The 21114-nt window shown below is 39.7% G+C and overlaps 1 protein-coding gene across 1 annotated transcript in view; it reads right to left on the reverse strand.

Annotated features, from left to right (window-relative positions):
* The window catches only part of NID2 (nidogen 2), an 891289-nt gene that overhangs the window by 646028 nt on the left and 224147 nt on the right, over positions 1 to 21114 (reverse strand). Inside the window, exons 5-7 of the mRNA XM_044074330.1 lie at positions 20345 to 20494; positions 18232 to 18477; positions 4114 to 4314 (exon numbers count right to left, since the gene is read on the reverse strand). Coding sequence (XP_043930265.1) covers positions 4114 to 4314; positions 18232 to 18477; positions 20345 to 20494 — 597 coding nt within the window. The remainder of the gene's footprint in view (positions 1 to 4113; positions 4315 to 18231; positions 18478 to 20344; positions 20495 to 21114) is intronic.

A 21114-nucleotide genomic window follows, 5' to 3' on the forward strand; every position in this document is an offset into this window, starting at 1 on the left:
CTCTTCCTGTAATCTGTAAAACTAGCTTATGCATTTATGGCAGTGAGTAAAATACTGATGTCCAACTGATCTAACATTTTAATTAAGCAAAATTAAGAAAAAGTTCTAGTATGCAAGGTCAGCAGTGAATTAACTCTTGCAGATACTTTAGAACATATAGCATGCTTTGCTGCGGTGCCTGTAATGTGATGTTTAGGACCCAGTTGTCCAGCCCAGTTAGTTTTGCAGTTTCTACCACCCAACATAACTATCCCAACTTTAGAAAATGTCTTAGGGAGCTCTTCATAAAAAAGGCCATATGCCAATGCTTCATGTGTGACAAGACAACCTAATCCAGTAAGAATTCCTTTAGTTCTACTTTTTTGTTCCTCCTTTCCCCTGTATCTACTCCCTTTGTTGGAATTATTAAGTCTCACTTACTACTATTCTAATGGCTCCCCTAATTTCACTCTGATGCTTTATTTTCTCTCCCTCTTCAAACTCCTCCCCTCCATGCTTTTTAATCCCAAGACTGATACCTCTACGCCAGTTTTATTAATATATGGGTATTGGTTTTATTGTGCAATTCTACCTTGCAATTATTGCATATTTTATATTTTCCAGTGCAAAACCATTGTTTCTTTTCTTTCTGGTGTTCTTTGGACACCTGAGCTGAGCTTGAATTAGGTCCGTGTGGATCAGAGTGCAACCCCAGTTAACAAACACAAATAAATAAAATAAATAACTAATCTTTCATGTTCTTATTTAAGCATCTCCAGAGATATCCCTTTGGGCTGTTCTTCCTTGTAAGTTAATTATTTAGGATTTTTTCTGCCCCTTTTACATCACTCAACATGCATCACCCATCAAAACAGAATAATCTCCCAGAATTACTGTTACTATTAAAGAAAGTTGAGATGCCAGACTGGTAGACAGACACTTGAGAACTCACAGCTGCTACCTGCTCAGAACTTCCTGACAGCACAGCCATGTAAGAACACAGCTTTTGCAGCATACTTATAAATAATACATTAAAGATTACAATTGACTTTGCCCTTCACTGTTGTCTACTCCCCCTTCACAACAACTCTTAAGTACAGTAGTTAGGTCCATTTTTCTCCCATTATAGAATACAACTCCCCATTTGGTATGTACCTCTCAAGACATCTGCAAGAACTGGAAAGGCCGCAGAAATACCTCACTAAAAGAATCACAGGCCTAAAGCAGATGCCCTATGCTGACTGCCTTAAAAAACTCCAGCTATACTCTGTTGCATATCGTCTACTCAGAGGCGATCTCTGCTTAACATACAAGGCCATGTCAAATCCAGAGCTGTTGGACATGCTACACTTAAAGAAATCCCAATCCCTTAGAGCCACATGCTCCAGGGATCTAAACCTTGTCATCACAGTAAACTAAACATGCTGGAGGGATAGGTTCCTGACCCAGAGACCCCCTCCAGACTCTGGAATAGACTGCCCATACATATCAAGCAGAGCCCCTCCTTGGCCCTCTTCAAAAGGAACCTTGACGATTAGATGGGAGAAAGGAAATTCACCCCGGGGATCACGTCAGTCGCTCTGCTAGACAGGGGACCAGGGAAACAAACAGTGTAGGAAGAAATAGCCAGGGAATTGTTATGGTTAGGCTTGTATAGGCCCTAGGGCCAATAGCCTAGTACCAACCTATGAACCTATGAAGAGTCTTATTTTTGTTCCCTTCACACCCAAACAGACCTTTCAACAGTCCCTATTTTGGGGGAATGTTCATATTTTCAGCCCTCATTTAGGATGTCCCTAATTCTGGAGCTGTGTCCTTATTTTCAGGTTTGATTTATCATTTCATACAATTTTCTGAATCTCTCTCATCACGTGTGATTTTTTTCAAGCTGTCTAGTACACAAAAAAATGACACTACTTGACCTACATACTAATGGCAGCAATACAGAAAGGGGGCAGATATCTTACAACTACTTTTTCTGGAAGCAAAAAAAGCCTACAGATTTTACACTGTTTCTTTTATAATGTTGTGACGCCCATGCCCTGGCCCAGCAATCAAGAAGCCTCAATCCTCACCACTAACACCAGTGAGGGGCGTTTCATATATGAGGAAAGGATAACAAATACACACAGTAAAGTGCAATTTCCCTTAAGAACACATAAAGATCACAGTCAGTCTGGGGCTGGTTGCTCCCTTGCTCTCTAGGTCCCCAGTAAGACTCCCCACTGGCACAGCTATAGGGTCCAGATCTCAGCCTAGTGGGCAAGCTAACATCTTCAGCACCCTCTCTGTCTAACCAGTGCTTCATGTCCCTGCCCAAGTAGCTGACACACACACACACACACACACACACACACACACACACACACACACACACACACACACACACACACACACACACACACACACACACACTTTGAAAAGAGTTTATACAACCACACAGACACTCCTGGGAAAGGCTGGCACAGGTTCTCCAGCTGTGCCCCTTTTTCCCTGACTATACGGCAGTACCAGATGCCATCACCCACTAATATTTATCAGCTACTCAAAGGCCCTTAAAAGGGTGTCCAATTATTACTGTGCAATATTATTATCCAATTGGTAGTATAGCCCAGGGCTAAAGCTATTGAAGTGGCTTTGTACAATTTTACCAAAGGCATGCAAGTACTTTAAAGAGCTTAACTTATCTCTACAAAAACAGCCACAGTTGAAAGGGTTTAAAAATATTTAATAACAAATAATCAAAACAAAAGACAATACTTTTGCTACACAGTGCTAGTCAAGAGTTCAGAGATCACAGAGAAATTCTTAAAATAATTCAGTAGTACAGTTCTGACATTACAGAAAAACATTTTGTGTAATCTTTCTAGTTTCTAGCTATTTCTAAGAGAAAACAAAAGTCTAAGGTAAACTTACATATAGAGCAAGACAGTGCTGATGAGTTGGATAGTCAAGACAAAATTGCTTAATGCTCTCTGATTCTCTTTGTTTTTAAAATCATAGTCTTGGTTCACATTGCATCATTCTTCACACTTTCCCTGGGTTCCCAGGCTAACAGGCTACATTCTTTAGTAAGTTCATACCAGGTCAGGAAGCAAAGCCATTAAAGATATTTATGCATGCAAATTCTGGCCATTAACTATGGCCTTAAAACAATAGCAAGAATTCCTTCATCTAGACCGCCCAGAGCTGTGTTTACATCAAAGGGTCACAACATGATTTACTTGGTTAGCAGAGTGCACTGTTGTTACATTTTTGCAGTTCCACATGTAACAGCCTTTTTTCCATTTAAGACAACAAGCCTGTGGCTTACATTAATATTTACAAATGACAGAATTATCTATAAAATTCTATCTGGCTAGGCTGGCAGCTTTCACAAATGTACTTATATTTTATATCATTTGCGTCACATTGTTTTATAAGTTTCTGGGTAGTATTCCACATTCCTATTGGAAACAGGAAGAGTTATTTCTGTTTGGTATTCAAAGTTTATGCTAATTAGATGTGCAGATTTTTTTAGTTGGATTTTTGCTTTTGCTCCTGTTTTCAGTATCTTAAGGTTGAGAGCTATGTTCCCAAATGCTTTCTGGTAGTGACTGTCAAACTGAACCTCGGCTTCTTATTTTCTTAGCAAGACAGATTACTCAGTGGTTTTACTGCTAACAAATCTGTACCCTAAAAAAGCTACTTGCGGTGGTATACTAGCATTATATGCACATGAGCTGTCTGCATGTGTACTTCCTGCCAAAAATGTTTCTCACATGCATGTTTTCCCATTAACTACATTATCAGTCAGCAGGATTGAAATCACCAGAACACACTGTCCAAGAGCCTTATGATAGCAAGGAATCCCTGAAGTCTGGTCTGCTATCTACATGAATCTGTATAAAAATAATTACTCCACCATGTGTTGTCTGCCTTGAGCCCTGGTTCCCAAAGCCACTGCCAAGTTTAGGTCACAGAAGCCCAAGCAGAGAACTGTTCTGCCCACTCAGGAAGCAGGCCAGGATTTACTATAAGCAAAGTGTACAGACTTCAAAATGAATTTACATTAATAACAGGAACACATTTTAGCAAGAATTACAGAAAGAAAAATCTTAGAGAAGATCTCAGAAGATTGTATCATGCACTTACCTGAGGTGGTATAGTAGTAAAGTTCTTTATACGGTTCAACTTCAACTGTAGCATCTAAAGGAATTTCTGGCAGCTGTCCCTGTATGTTTGTCTTAACGCTTAAATAATTATTCTCATCAAGGCCATCTGCTCGTTGAGTTATGCTTATTTTTTCATTTCCGGGAGAAAAGGTGACTTCTGCTCGTTGAATAAATTTTGCACCTGGCAAAAAACATAACCATGAAAAATCATCCAGATGTTACTGCTAAGGGAAGATCTTACAATGCTCATTGCATTAATGTCCCTTTTTTTTGAGGCAATGCACCTCAGTAAGGTAATGTATTCTAGTTACTAATCATATAAATTGTACAAGAGATCAAACATTTCCAAAACTGCAATTACTTAAAGGTTGAATTGTCCACTGAAAGTGTTTCATTGCTGTAAGCATGCACAAAAGGTATAAGAAACATTAAATTTATCCTTCTTATTTCAGGCTGGGAAAAAAACACTGCACAGCAACCATATATTTAAATATTTAACTGTGTTGCTTTGTCTTGTTATTTTTTATTAAAAAACTATAAACTGAACAGTACTTATGTCATCATATTTATTGAAAACAAAATGTTTCTTTTAGTGCGGCCCCTGAACCATCCACTAGCTTCTTGAGGTATAGTTTTTTTTTTTCCTGCAAATATTTGTCTTTCCCATTAGCTGGTTATTCTTGTTATGACAGGGATTTTTTACATGCATCTAATTCTCATCTCATTGCAAAAGCTTGTTGTGCCTAAAGGCCTTTTCTGGTCAGTGAACAATGTGAACAATGCATGAACTAAACACTATAAAATAAAAATAAGGAAGCTTTCGATCTAGAATTCAGGGTAAGAAAGAGAAATGACAATAGCTACATTCCATTCAAGGATATAATGGAGAAGTAATGGATATGCTGGTGAAGTGCCTGAAATGAACAGAAACTGAAAGAAACAAAATGATGCGGGCCATGACAGTCAGAAGGAAGAAGAATGAGAGAGAAGAGAGAAGAAATGAATACATTACAGATATGAATGCAGCATCATGGTTCCTACAAATCTCTGTGTCTATGTGTGCGAGAGATGTGAAACAGAACACGTCAGCGTAGAATAGTGGTAGCTGTAATGTTAACTGCAGTCTCAACAAATGAACAGTGGGCACTGCTCATAGCATGTAAGTCATCTACAGGTAATGACATTCTCAGGTCAATAAATGACAGCTCTGGAGGGGTTGACTGAAAAAGTCAGACTGCTCATATATTGAAATGCACTAAGTAGCTAAAAGGAACGGCCCCAGTGTCACCTAAAGAGTGGATTCCTAAATGCCCCTTGAAGAGTCGAAACAGGGATGGCAGCAACAGCACTTGAATTCCAAGGCATTTGCTTAACTTGGCTGATGTTTGTGCACTCATATCAGGCAGATTTGGCCAAAATGAACTGACCAGGTTCAAAAAGAAGAAATGAAAGCTATGAGTACTTAACATAATTATAAATCTGTGAGTACAGCTCCAGATGCAGGACATGTAAGGCTTATCATTGCAGAGGTTAGCACTACTTGGCAAACAGAGGATTTCTCAGGTTGCTACTGTAAGTCTCTCTCCAACTAACCAGCAAAGCCTAGTTTCTGTCTTCTTCTCCAGCTTTCATCTGATACAAACTGATATGAAATGAAAAGAGAGAGGGGGCTGGAGAGAGAAAATTTCCTGCAGCCAGAGTTGTACTCCCAGATCTAGGGTAATGGTAAAGACTCATAAAATTTAGTTGAGTGCACTCAGTATAAAGTACAACTGTGTGAGAACATCACAATAACAGATGTTTGATTAGGAAAATTGTTGCAGTAGAACTTCTGACATTTGGGAATTAGATGCAAGTGGATGTACATCCAGCCAGTTAAGCTGCCAGAATGATGTAAATGTATTAGAGCAGTTCAAATCCTTACACATGAGGATGCATGCTTGAATCCCAGATAACCCTCTTCTATTCTTTTCATCCATTGAAAAAGAAGACACTGCCTGCTGAGGGAACTATGGAGCCCTGCCTTGGGTGTTAGGGGTAAATGCAGGTACAGGTAAGAGGATGCGGTAGCTTTTGCTGCTCATGTCTGCCCTTCCTGTACCTCTGAAGGGTACAGGACTACCCTAAAGGAAGTATTTAGGAAGGACGGGGATGGTACTCTAATAGTAATCCTATTCAAGCATCTTGTGTTCTAATGAGTTCCTCACATAGCTGTACTATGTTATTTGCATGGCTCACTGCTGCCACAGAATTCCTGACATATAGGAAGACTCCCATAACTGCAGTAGGAATGGGAAAGAAAAACAGGAGTGGTTGTCCTGTCGAGTACCTTAAGATGAGCCTTTGTAAGACTGCAGTCCTGAATACTGCTCTGGTATTCTCCTGGACTGCAAAGCCATTTTGTAATGTTTTAAAAGTCTATGGAGAGATAACCAGGTGACTACCTGACAAATATCCTGCATCAAGACAATTTTAAAGCAAGCAGTGAAGATAGCAGCAACCCTCAGAGTGTGCTCTAATCTATCACCAAAGGGCTCTTCCATGGATCACATAGCAAAAATTATGTAAATAGACAGTTGCTTGGAAAGGGTTAGTTTACACACTGGCCTGCTTTCCTTTCTTTGTGCAGAAAACCCCTCCACAAATAACTGATCCATCAGTCAGAAGTATTTAGTCATGTCCAGGTAATATTTAAGTTGCCTGTGGACATCCCAGAACTAGTGTGAGATCCATTTCTACTTCTCCTGGGATTTGGGGGAAAACAATGGCCAATGAATAGTCTGCTTGAGAGAAATTTCAGACATGACTTCAACCATAAACAACAAGATTTTCATATCAGTACAGAACACAGTAAACATACATTCTGTGATAGCCTCCTGACTGATGTAAAAGTTAAACAGAAGCTTGTTTATTAGAACAGGTGTTTACTGGGTCAGATGCTTCCAGTTCAAATGGGTATAAGGCCAGCTTTTCCAGAACAGAACTGAAATCCCAAGGTGAAAAAAGCTTCATTAGTGGTATAAGGGAGATAACATTCCCAAGTAGGTTGTTTACTAGGGGATGCTGCTGTGGAAATTATGCCAAGATAAGTTCATAGGTGTGTACTAGGCTAAAGACCTTAAGGACCTTTTTAAGCCCAGCCATGCATCTCAAATCTCTGATAAGATCTGGTACCCTTGACAAGTGCAATCACGGGCTTGGGGGATTAAATATTTATAAGCAGGGGCCTGTTTACTGAATTTCCTGTTTGCACTTATTTTTAAAATCGTTTTTTTCTCAAAACTTGCATTTTATCTGTCTTTGGCCTAGCACTCTTGTGTAGGGTCATTTACTGCACTGTTATAACTTGTTGATACTTGTGAACCTCTGCTATCTCTGAAAAAACAAAAACAAAAAAATCTTGCTTTTTTCCCACTTTTCTGAGATTTAAAAAAGTTCAGTTACAGGCTTGCTGTTCTTGAACTGTTTGTAAGTTTCTGTGAGGCCATTTTTTGCTTGGGCTAAAGGGAAGTCTCTCTGCTGATCAGTGGCAGTGAAAAACATTGAGCAGCCTGCCTGCCCCTGTGGGAGTGGTTACTGACTTGAAACTGTAGTTTTATTGGCCATTTTGGGTCAATTCCCAAACTCCTTCATCTTCCTCTCTTAAAACCTGGTTGCCTCGTGGTTTTGGCATCTTTTCAGGCTTGTTGGCTGTTGGTGAAGCACCCACCAAGGGGAGAAAACGCTGAGAGAAGAAAGGAGCCACTTTTGAGATTTTAAGTATTTTCCTCTGTTTATTTGCTAAGTTTTTCTGCATAGCCACCTATTTTGAGCATTTTCTGGCTTGTTAAACTTGATTTCTGCATTAGTAACTGTATTTAGAGCACAACCTAGAGCTGTTTACTGAATTTCCTGTTTGCACTTATTTTTAAAATCGTTTTTTTCTCAAAACTTGCATTTTATCTGTCTTTGGCCTAGCACTCTTGTGTGGGGTCATTTACTGCACTGTTATAACGTGTTGATATTTGTGAACCTCTGCTATCTCTGAAAAAAACAAAAAAACAAAAAAAATCTTGCTTTTTTCCCATTTTTCTGAGATTTTAAAAAAGTTCAGTTACAGGCTTGCTGTTCTTGAACTGTTTGTAAGTTTCTGTGAGGCCATTTTTTGCTTGGGCTAAAGGGAAGTCTCTGTTGATCAGTGGCAGTGAAAAACATTGAGCAGCCTGCCTGCCCCTGTGGGAGTGGTTACTGACTTGAAACTGTAGTTTTATTGGCCATTTTGGGTCAATTCCAAAACTCCTTCATCTTCCTCTCTTAAAACCCTCTTTGGAGCGGTTTTGCACGTTTTTGAGCATAGCGCAACAGCGGGCAGCGCCGCCTAATTGGGTTTAAACTATTCCTGGCTCCACAAAGCCTGCTCTTCACTTTTTCCCTTAGAACTGCTCTATCTCTCAATTTAAACACCATATTCTCATTCTAAGGCCCTTCACTGGTCCAATTAAGTAATCCTACAAGTTAGCACTATTAAACCATAAGCACTACTTACTCTTATACTCTCTATGATTACCCTGTCCTCTATTGGTCCATCTTAAATTCAGTTTCCCTATATTACTCTAGCATGTCCAAAGGTCAAGTCAATGGTTTCCTCTCCAGTCCAGCTGGTGAATCTGGGAATTTTGAGGCAATGTTACAACTGTCTCATGTACACGGACAACCCTCTCCTCCTCCAAACAGGTTCAAATATATGTGAGAGATGCAACTATTTAGCCAAACTGGAGGCTGAGCTCTCTCATCTGAAAACTGGTGTAACCAGTCAGGAGGAGAAGGTAACCTCACACAACACAATTCCAGTATCACATAGTCCCACCACATCAGCGAACCAAACACATAAATACACAAAACATACTCGGAGGCTCTAAATAAAAATCTACCTAAGCAACAGAGACCTCCAAAGCAGACATCCAAGCAAACGCTACCTCAAAACAAAATACGCACAACACATAACCCACAAAGTCAGTGTGCCAAGCAGCCACAGCCCTTAAGGCTGAATAACACACCTGATACTCTTGTAATAGGTGACTCTATTGTCAGACACACTGACGTCCCGCTCACCAGGCTGAATAAAGAGAAGGTCACGGTGAGCTGCCTGTCGGGTGCTAGGATCCGCCACATAACGCAAGCACTCAGGTCACTCCAAAGCAAATACAAATATGACTCAGTCATTGTACATGCTGGTGTGAATGACCTGAGATGTACCTCCCTGGACTACATGAAAAGAGACATAGAGGAGCTCTCTGATCATGTAGCCCAGGCTGGTATGACCCTGACCTTGAGCAGCATCTTACCCTCACCTAGAATGATGCCACAGTACAAAGACAAAATGATCGATTTTAACAATTGGCTAAAATTTTGGTGTCATTCAAAGGGGATCCAGTGTCTGTCAGCCTGGGATGACATGCTCGACAAGCCACGTTGCTTTGCTAGGAACGGCTTGCACCTGTCACCACTGGGCTTTCGGATATTGGCAAAGGCTCTTGCCACCCCCATAGTGCCTTTTTTAGGCAAGGCTCAAAAGTCAAACCCACCCTCATAGACAGCACAAGGAACAAGAAACTAAGGGTAATACTGCTAAACGCCAGAAGTCTTAACCTCAAAATGCACACACTCGAAGCTCTCCTCAGTATGGAGAACATCGATATCTGTGCAGTGACAGAAACCTGGTTCAAGGCTCCAGAGAGCACCCCAGCACTACCTGGCTATACCTCATATCATGCTTTTTGGCCTCAAAACCAGGGCCGAACCACAAAAGGAGGGGGAGTTTCCATATTTATCAAGGATATCCACACCTCCAGGTTAGTGGCATTGCACGAAGTATCGGAGACCATCCATGTGCAACTAACAGTGGGCGAGACTGCTTTTCAGTTTATTGCATCCTACAGACCACCCTCTCAACGTCAGGAATCCCACTCGGCTTTCCTGAAAACATTGGAGAACATGAAGATCTCTCCGAACACCATTATATTGGGCGACTTCAACTACCCAAACATTGACTGGGAGCACTACTCAAGCCCCAGCACCTTAGCCCAAAGGTTCCTGGAAATTATAAACTCAAATGCTATGGAACAACTAGTCACCACTCCCACAAGAGGGGACAACATACTAGACCTGATCATTACCAACATGGGGACTCTATGCTCCACACCAGAAGTATATCCCTCATTGGTAAGATCAGATCATAAATTAATTTCACTGGATGTCCACATCCCGACCCCACCCCCAGCCCAGAAAACCACAGTGAAAAACTTCTCAAAAGCGAACTTCTCACTTCTCAAAACCGAAGTGGAATCCTTCAAGGCCCCAGGGCCAGTGGAAACTACGGCCCAAACTGTAGAATCCTATATAAACGCATTCTACGGACATCTCCAGGAATGCATGGATCATGCTATTCCAAACAAAACCAAGACCCAATCATCCAAAGGCAGGCATCCAGTCTGGTGGACCCCTGCCATAAATAAACTGTACAACAGAAGGAGGAAGCTACTACATGATAGAACAAAATCCCTAATAGGGAAGGCATCTCTGATCAGTACTAGCAAAAAATTACGATCCCTCATAAAATCCTCCAAGGCCAGCTTCGAGAGAAAAATTGCACAGGACACCAAAGACAATCATAAGGCTTTTTTCAGTTATGTTAGAAACCTGGGATGCAACTCCCAGACTTGTTCTGAGTTGATTCTAAATGACAAAAAATACACTGAACCCACAGGTATCGCCAATATCCTGGCAGGCATGTTCAGTGCAAGCTTCTCCCCCCCAAAAGAGCAAGTATCTATCCCGGCAGAGGGCTGCCTCCCAAACATCTCTGATGCTCAGGTGGAGGCTGCCCTCTCCAAAGCAAAAACACTGCTTCCATGGGACCAGATGGCGTCCCAGGTTGCGTCCTACATGAACTCCAAGAGGAACTAATCCCTCAAATAAAACAGCTATACAATCTCAGCCTCACTACAGCATATGTGCCCACAGAATGGCGTACAGCAACAGTGGTCCCACTCCACAAAGGTGGAGCCTCTACAGACCCTGGAAACTATCGCCCCATAAGCCTGACTAGCTTAGTCTGCAAGGCTATGGAGAGGATCATCATGGAGCTCATAAACAAAGACATTGGGGACCTACAGACACTAGATCCTACCCAGTTCAGCTTTGTCAAGGGCGGATCCTGCCTTTTGAACCTGGTTGACTTCTTCGAAACAGTCACCAAAGCCATAGATGAAGGGAAGGTAGTCCACACAGCCTATCTGGACCTTGCAAAGGCATTTGACACAATACCCCACTCGGGCATCATAGCTAAGCTATCCAGCTTAAATATAAACCCCTATGTCACAAGATGGGTCACAAACTGGCTCAAAGACAGAACCCACAGAGTGAGAGTTGCTGGAGCCATGTCAGACTCGAAACCGGTCACAAGTGGCGTCCCACAGGGTTCTGTCCTGGGACCACTCTTGTTCGGTATATACTTTTCCGAGGTACAGGCAAATGTGGGAGGACTATGGCTCACCAAGTTCGCAGACGACTGCAAACTGGGCACCATAATCAACTCTCCAGCTGACACAAACATCCTTCAAAAAGGTCTCACAGAGACAGATAACTGGTGCCAGCACCATGGTTTAAAGCTAAATGCCAAAAAATGTATAGTCATACCCTTTGGCAAAACAATGTGCCCACAAATTACCACATAGGCGGAAACACATTAAGTACAGAGAAAGTTATTAGGGACCTGGGGACCCAAGTTGATAGCAATCTCTCCTTTGAAAACCACATTGCCAAAGTGGTTAGAAAGACCTTCTACATAGCCCACCTCATCACGAAGGGTTTCACATCTAGATCAAGAGAGGTAATCGTGCCCCTTTATTCATCCCTCATCAGGCCCATCATATAATACAATGCCCCTTTTGGGATGTACCTTACCCGACACCTGCAGCAATTAGAAAGACCACAAAAGTATCTCACCAAGAGGATCAAGAGTCTCAAACAGATGCCATATGCTGCTCGGTTAAAAAAACTCCAGCTCTACTCAGTTGCATACCGCCTACTTCGAGGCGATCTATGCCTGACATACAAAGCTATGTCAAATCCAGAATTAATGGACAGTCTCCACCTCAGTAAATCTAAATCCCTTAGAGCCACACGCTCGAGGGACTTAAACCTCAGCACAGAAATAAATAGAACTTGCTGGAGGGACAGGTTCATAACCCAGAGGCTCCCTTCGCTCTGGAATAGAATTCCAGTTCATGTGAGGCAGAGCACCTCACTGAATCTCTTCAAGAAGAATCTCGATAGGTGGATGGGGGATCGTAGGTTTGTCCCAGGGATTACTCCCATGTCACTATTAGACAGGGGCACAGTAAACTAAACCTTAAAAAGGGCACAGTATACTCAAATCAAGGGGTTGCGTAAGCCATACAGAATCGGGCTAGGCTTATAATTGCCTCAGGGCAGATAGCCTAGTATGAACCTATGAACCTATTTACAGGCTGCCTGTGTCCATTAGTGACATAGGTGCAAGTCAGGGATGAATTTTCTGTTCCCCATCCAATTTTCCAAGTTACACTTGAATTGGGTTAGGGAGAAACTCTGCTTCACATGGATGGAAGCCTGTTCCAGAGAAGATATAGTCTCTGGGATACATACTTGTCTCTCCAGTAGGCCCTGTTTATATAACAGGCTAGGTTTAAGACTTTAGAATGGGTAATTCTGGTGCTGTTTATTTTGTGGATATTCAGGAGGTCCATCAGGGTGGGGGCCATTGTTATTGGCCTTGACTTCAGAAAAGTAAATGCCAAAAAGGAGCAGTGCTGGGAACAGTCCCTTAGGGACTCCACTTGTGACTGGCCTCTTTGTAGAGGTGGACTCCCTAATTCTAATTTCCTGGGTCCTGTCTGTTTGCCATCTGGCTATCCATTGGGTGACATAAGAGTTTATACCTAGCCTCTTGAGTTTGTCAACAATCCCCAAGTGGGGTATTGTGTCAAATGCCTTGTCCAGGTCAAGATGGTAGAGAAAAGCATTTTAATTGAAGAATAGGATGGTCCTGCTGCAAGCAATTTGGCAAAAAAAGAGAGAGAGAAAATGAAGGGTACCTTATTTTCAGTGAGCCTTTGCCTCTCTTTTTGCACCAGGATAAGGTGGCTGTTGTACTGACCTTTTTTTCTGAATCTGTCAAGGATTGTATTCTCCTTATTAATAGGTAGGCTATAGGGATCTGAAACTAGCTTTGTACTCTTTGCTGATTCCAGGAAATAACTGCAGGGTCTCCTTGTAAATATGTTGGTAAGACCCTGAATTTTGTAGAACTACTTATGTTTCTTTTGGGTTGTAGGTTGGGAATCCAGTTCATATAAATCTACCGGAAAGGAATCCTTGAGTACCTTAAAAACTGGAGGAGCCATCGTGGGATTCAGCTTCTCTCAGGTCAAATGGTCAAGATATCATCTTTTGATATCCTGCATTTTTCTTGTCTTACTTTTGAAATGTTCTCTCATCAAAACAGCAATTCATTGAAGGAGACACCCACCAGTGCTGACCCTAATGAAATGATTTTCTCATCATCCGAGTGGTTCCCTAACTTAGGCTTAGTCTTATTTCTTCTTCTTCTTCTTCTTCTTCTTCCAAGGAGGAGAAGTCTGACCTCCTGGCTGGAGAAATCCTCCTTTTTTGCTTGGTATGCTTGGAAGAAAAAGAGTATGCAAGATGCCTGCCGGAAAAAAAAAGCTCTTCCACCAGTTTCTTAAAATCCTGTAAAGTCAGGGTCAACTAAGAAGATGAATTCTGGGAAGCTGAAGGTGTGGGCAGTATATGATATTGCAGTATTTGTAGTTCTGAGGAACATGATCTGTCAAAGGTAGCTGTGGACTGGCAGCCATTATCCTGGGCAGTGGTCAGCCACAATCCCTACCCTAGGAGGAGCAACTTGCAGTGTCTCTAGCACATCCATCCCTGCCCCTTGAACTTCTAATTTGCAAGGCCACTGGTCACCACTAGAGTTTGACAAGGGGTAGTTCTCCCTGACCCCACCACATTCTAACTTGTCACCAGAAAGGATTTCTAAAAGGAAGAGGTACCCAAACTGCACTGCTCTCACTTACTGGCCTTACATTAGCCACATCAGTAAAAGACAGTTTACCATATTCCTTACTCTTTGGCGTTACCCAAGTTTTTGGTAGTATGAACCACAACTTACTATTAAACTCCCTTGTTTCTTCCAATATAGGTTCCTCAAAAACACAGTGTCATTTTCAAACCACCTTTCAGACACATCCTTTGTTAAGTTGACAGTTAAAAGCTTTGAAGGCCAGAAGGATTTTTTAACCTTTACTTCTTCCCATTACCCTGCTGAAAACTGTCTGCCTATAGTCCTGCACAATCTGTCCACCACCTCCCCCACACCCACCAACAGTGCTCTGTAATCTTCATATAGCATCTCAGCAGGTATACAAAAACAGCAAAACCCAAGTGATTAAAAAAAGTCAACCATGGGTAAATCCTGTGTTACCCACACACACAGGAGTGGATTACTGCTATTACACAATGGCATTATTAAGAAAGAAAATTCTTACCCTTGCTAAATAATGTCATTTTAGGAAATAACTTTACTGTTCTTTCTCCAACTTCTTGTAGTCTGGGGCATCCAAGATGCATATCGATCATGTTCTGCTGTAGATGAGAACGTCTGTAGAGTGCATTGTTATATCGGCCTTGTTGGGATTGTGGCCTAATGATTAAGGTGTTTGCCTTACAAATACAAGGTGCAAGGTTTGAGTCTCACAAGGGATAATTGGCTAGGCTTACAATGGCTCGCAAGGTCAGTTAGCTTAATACTAACCTATGACCTAACCTAACCTATGAATTAGTCTGCTGTGGTATCTTTTGTCTACATGGTACTTGTAAAATAGTATTTCAAAAAAGCATGGCCAGCAGACAAAAGTGTGGAATATCAAATCTAAATTTAATTATAAATATACCATAAGGGTAAAGTCACAGACATTACCCCACAAATACTTCAGACCGGTTTCGGCTTAAATAGCCTTCCTCAGTGTAAATGACAAATACATCAAGCTTATAATGTTTTATATACATCCTGGTTACCCACATGACATCGCTAATTAGTTAATTATAATGACTCATTTAATCCAGGAGGGAACAACCCACCCAATTTAATAATCCATTTTTTTTCTTTACAGTTTAAAATAGTATGCCACCCAGTTTTATTCATCCTATCTCCTTGTATTTTATCTATACTAGTAAATCTAAAGTGTGCAGTGGTGTGTTTCAATGAGTGCCTGTATAAACCATTATAGTTTCTCTTGTTCCTGATATCACTAATATGTTCCATAACACGTAGAAGTAATGGTCAGGATGTCTGCCCAATATAAAATGCTGACCAAGAGCATGTTGCTAAATAAATAATCCAGTCTGTGCTGCAGTTGGCCAAACACTTTATTACTATGGACATATTTTTGGTAGAAAATTGTTTAGACTTAACAACACTAGAATACATGCAATGCCCACAAGACACACACCCGTATAATGGTTCACCAGTAATCATTAATTGTTGTTTAAACCTAGTAGGTTCAGCTCATCATTTGTAATGGCTAAAATGAGAGCCCGATGTTTGTCCCCTATGAAAGGAGAACAAACATTTGGGACTGAGTATATCAGACAATCTATAATCTGTTATTAGTATGTTCCAATGTCATTATAATTAACTAATTAGTGATGTCATATGGGTGACCAGGATGTATATAAAACATCGTAAAGCTTGATGTATTTGTTATTTACACTGAGGAGGGCTACTTAAGCTGAAACCGGTCTGAAGTATTTGTGGGGTAATGTCTGCGACTTTACCCTTATGGTGTATTTATAATTAAATTTGGATTTCATATTCCACACTTTTGCGGGCTGGCTGTGCTTTTTTGAAATACAGTTTGACTTTTGGGCCTGTGTACCTTGTGAAGGCTGTATGATTGAGGAGACTTGTAAAATACCATTCTGCATAGATTTTTGTAGAATACACAGATGTTTACTTTCTATGTTTGTAGGTCATTTACAAAGCTGTTTACTGGCAAAATATTAAGAAATTACGTTGATAATGACTGATATTTCCATTGTTGAGGTATGCTTTGGTGGTGCTTGTAGAGGCATTATTAAATGAAGTTCATAATGACCGGTATCTCCATTGTTGAGGTAAGCTTTGGTGGGGCCTGTAGAAGCATTATTGTTTATTTTTTATTTTATTCTGCTCCAGACCAGCATTTACTAGAGTCAGATTTTTTTTTTTTTTACATCTTCAAATTCTCTGCATACTGGTGTGGATAAGCCGAGTTCTTCTGGTGAGAATTACAGTGAGGTCGCTACTTGGTCTGTCCAATCAAAGTGCACGTTTTTGAATTGTAAATTAGTTTTTTTAGTGAAAGGTGTGCATTTCAGTTTGTTTGCTTGCATTTTGAACAAAGTCAAAAAACATGCAGGAAAGAGGAAGAATCAAACTTTCTTTCTAAATATCTAATCAACTCCATTTAAGGTTAATGGAAAGAGAGGTTTTGTAGCTCCTTGATGATAAGATGTAGGACAACTTTGTGACAGTACTGAATTACTGTAATGGCAGGGTCACTGAACAATGTGGTGTCAAATTCTTTTGCTGTATATAGGATCAATCTACATGGACTTTTTCCTTTTGGTGTGTGGTAGATTTACAATGAGCGTGCTGATAGGAATAAAATAGGAAAATGGTACATATTCACCATGGATTTTAATATAAATTTTAACATATCTCATTATATCAAATAATCAAATTATTCCAAAAAATATATACACTATACTTTGAGGGCAAGTACAAAGAAAGAAATGCTATACTTTTTTGTCAATAAATGCCATAATCTTGTAAAAGGAATACTGTCTTATAATTGATTTAAAGTTGCCAACATGTAACTTTGAAGTGTTCTGAATGCTCAGGGTAAGTCACCACTAGTTCCTATTGATCCACGTGTGTGCATTCTTCAACTACTACCATAAAGGACAGTAGTGAGCTAGTAACAGTCCTCACAAAGACTCAGACAGTCATGTCCAGTGAAGAGGTCTGGAAGACAGGGATGGCAGATTAAACATGCAAAAGAAAATGTCAGCAATAATAACATGTAAATGTCACTTTGTACATGTATATGTATGTACATATTTATGTAAGTCTCTAAATATATACATTTAGTATGAGTATATACATATATGCACATGTACAGCAATTATACTACCTCCCCTGCACTGTTCTTTGTCTTACATTATGCGTTTACTTTGGTTATCTATTTCATAAATTGTGCACATTACTGTTTGTTGCTCTGCTTGAACTTCATTCTACTCAAATTCAGACTTGTTTTATTGTACAATCTAATGTTTGTACATTATATTTTTGCTTGAATGTATTCTGTGCAGCATTTACTCTGTATTACTGTTCTGCCTTTATGGCCCGGGTCACAGCTGAAAAGGGACCTTGGACCAGTTCACTTACCTGGTTAACAAATGTGAAATAAATAAGCAAATAAATAAATAATATGTGCATGACATTAAGCAGAGAACCTGTAACACTGGCATACACAAAACAGGATGTTAATAAAGAATCTAGGATATTTCTAATATGAAATTGCTCTTCCTAAAAGCAGGCAAGCTGAAAAGATGAAAAAAATGCCTGAAACACAGAATGGCAAAAAAAAAAAAAAAAAAAAAAAATCACTGATAACAGTATATACCTTTCATCCTTCTTTACCTCTTGCTACTGACACTCAAGCAATTTAAGCTCACTCAACTGTAAGGCAGATATCTAGAAAGTTTTACTTTTTATGTAATAAAACCATTTCTTAATAAATACTTAAATTTACTTTAGAACACTAACTGCAGTTTCTTAAAAGTGACAGATGTTTTTAATTTAAAGTCTTTACACATATGTTGAAGCTGAATACAAACCAAACAGAATTTTTACTTGGAAGAACTTAATCACAAAAGTAGGTGGGAAGAAGAAGAAGAAGAAAAAACAATTCCTCAAACCATTCTTTTTAGAAGAAAGAAGCTAACGTACCAGTAACACTGAAACCATTTTCATACTGTGGTTTTTCTAGAGCAAAAAGCCATCCAAAAAGGCCACCAATAGCAGATATTGGCATCAGAGCCATTGCTGCCAGTTGAGGAATATGGCTAATAGCTGTGTATGCCCTGCCATCAGTCACTACTATGTAGGCGTGAAGATCAACATTATTAAAATCCACAGATGTCCGTCCAACCAAAAGTCTCCCGCTTACTTTTCCATTCACTCGTTGAGTAGCACCTGGAAAGAAATGACATTCGTAAAGGTCATCTGAGCTACAGCTTTATAAACAAAGTCATTCTTCTCTCTATGTGCAAAATAAAGGAAAGATTGCTATTTATCGTTATGCTGTGAATGAATTCTCTGAAGAACATTTTTTTTTCTTTTTCTAATGGTAGGCATGAATCTTCCTAGATTTGCTGTGCCAGTTCTTGAAATTGTTGTTAAATACTTGAAGTAATTATTTCAATCCTGGTAATACCAGACAACTACAGAGCTGTGCACCATGCCTTAGAGTTCCATCTTCCATGCAAGATTACAACTGTTTCACCAGGATACTGAAAACTATGACTCAGCATACAAAATTTTCATAAAATTCTTGACATACAGTAAAGGCATTTAAATGTACAGTTGTCCAGTAAATCACTTAAACGCTAGTGGTTCAACTGGAAACTTAGTACATTTGAGGATGGCAATCAAGTCTTGCAACTCCAAAACATAATTCTTTAAAATCTTATCTGCACAATGAACACTTCGTTCCCACAACCAGCTAGGACAATGAATTTTAAACAAGCAACCATACACCTCTCTGTGATAATAAAAGTGCATATTTTGCTTTGTTTTATATTTGTCAAAGAAAAAAAAATGTAAAACTCTGACATTGGAAGTGTCCTTTGCTGCAATCTGCAGACCAAAGTACAGTCACCTGCATTTACATATCAACAGATTTTAGTATATCATTAAAAACAAACCAACATTCATCCCTGAAAACCAATATACATGAATGCTGTATATAATGAACTTTAACATTGTTGGTGACATAATAAATACAAATAATACCCATGAATGTTAATCTGCTTGCAAATTTAATATTTATAATTTTACTTGAAAAGGGAAAAAGGCAAGTTTAACACTACAGATAGCAATTTAACTATCCTTAAAGTCAGTAATGCCATTGACACACTTCCTGCTCACCCAGACGTAAGAAATTTGTCTGGAAACAAGCTGGCAAACCAATGTTTGACAAATGGCCTATGCTTTGGGTGACCAGTTAAGACCTAGCTCTTCTTCCTATGTAGGGTGCTGGAATCCATTCCAGGGTTATCATTTAGAAAGGGTAAAATTTTGATCTGTGGTCTGGATTGGAAGCTTTTAAGAAATTATACAACATATGTTCAAGTAGAGACGTGAGAGCAAGCAGGTACCCCACTTAAAAGCAGTACCACACATGCATCCCTGGAGAAAGACTGATTAGATTATATAATGCAAAAATTTTATCTCTCAAAAAATGAGTTCCTTACATAAGAACATAGGAACAATTCTAGGCAAGACATCCTAGGGACCATGACAGGGCCTAGCAATATACATCTGTAAGTACAAAAGTTATTGCCCCCCCCCCCCTTTATGAGTGCCTAATAGTTCCCACCTCCCAAGCTTTTGCTGATCTCGCCAATGTAGGATGTTACAATGTGATCTCTTCTGGAAAGTGGGAACATACTGTACAGTGTTTCTGTGTACAGAAAATTATCACTGTTATGGTAAAGGAGACAAGGGTGGTACTGACACCAGGGCCTTGCGTCAGCTAAGACTGCCAAGGCTGCATAAAACACTTTAAAAGAATCATCAATCACAGAATAGTCAGATATATACACTTTATGACAAGTTGTAGGTATCTCATGACGATACATCAACACTACACATTATGTATGTAGGTTGCAGAAACATAGGATAATACTTTCATCTACTTATTACGGAAGAGTATAAGAAAGGCCTATTAAAAATCTTGCATCTAGGTATCCTTGAAGAGTTAAAGAAATCAGGAAAGAATGTAAAGCAAGGTTACAAGAATGAATACTGTGTACATAAGTTTACTTAACTAAGGCCTTACCTTGTGCTAGACAATGCTTGCCATTTCCATAGAATTGTTGTTCGCAGTGACAGCAATATCCAGTGGGGTAATCTGTGCAGTATGCATCCTTAGAACATTCACTCTGGTGCCTTGCACAAGTGTCTTTATTGGGAGTGTTATAGGTAAATACTAAACACATAAATAAACAGGTGTTACTCTTCATGTAATAGGCATTTTTATATAAATTAAATCATTATTAAACAGCATTTCAAAAACCCAAGAAAATATTAAACATAACATACTCACTTTATTTTGCACAGAAAACTAAAATCAGTAGTAAGCAGCAACCATTGCTAGTCCAAAATTCAGTTTAAGAATGAAGATGTTATTTTGAATAACTGTTTTAACAATTAATAACATTATCCCATTCATACCTCTCAACCTCCTGCAGCAAGAAATCTGGACAAAGCTATAAATAAAAGTGGGACAAAGGCCCAAAATAGGGACACTTTTTTTTCTAAATATTGCTCTTACAAACTTAGAAAGTTGATAGAATAACAGGTTTTGCATTAGCATGAATTTTATGAAGGATATGAAGTCTGAAACTCAAATGTCTGCCATTATTTTGTAATTTGAATCTGTAATGATTTACTTCTAATTTGCCAGAAAATCACAATTTTATGAAAAACGGACTGAAACTATGAGGCCAAAATCTGGACATTCTCAAAAGTATGTACAGTTGAGAGGTATTCATGGTCACGTGAGCTGCAGCCATCGTGGCTCTGAGCTAGACAAAGGTAGAGGTAATC

This window comes from Protopterus annectens, chromosome 6.part0, assembly GCF_019279795.1.
Source record: "Protopterus annectens isolate FY-2018-M chromosome 6.part0, PAN1.0, whole genome shotgun sequence".
NCBI classification, from domain to species: domain Eukaryota; kingdom Metazoa; phylum Chordata; order Ceratodontiformes; family Protopteridae; genus Protopterus; species Protopterus annectens.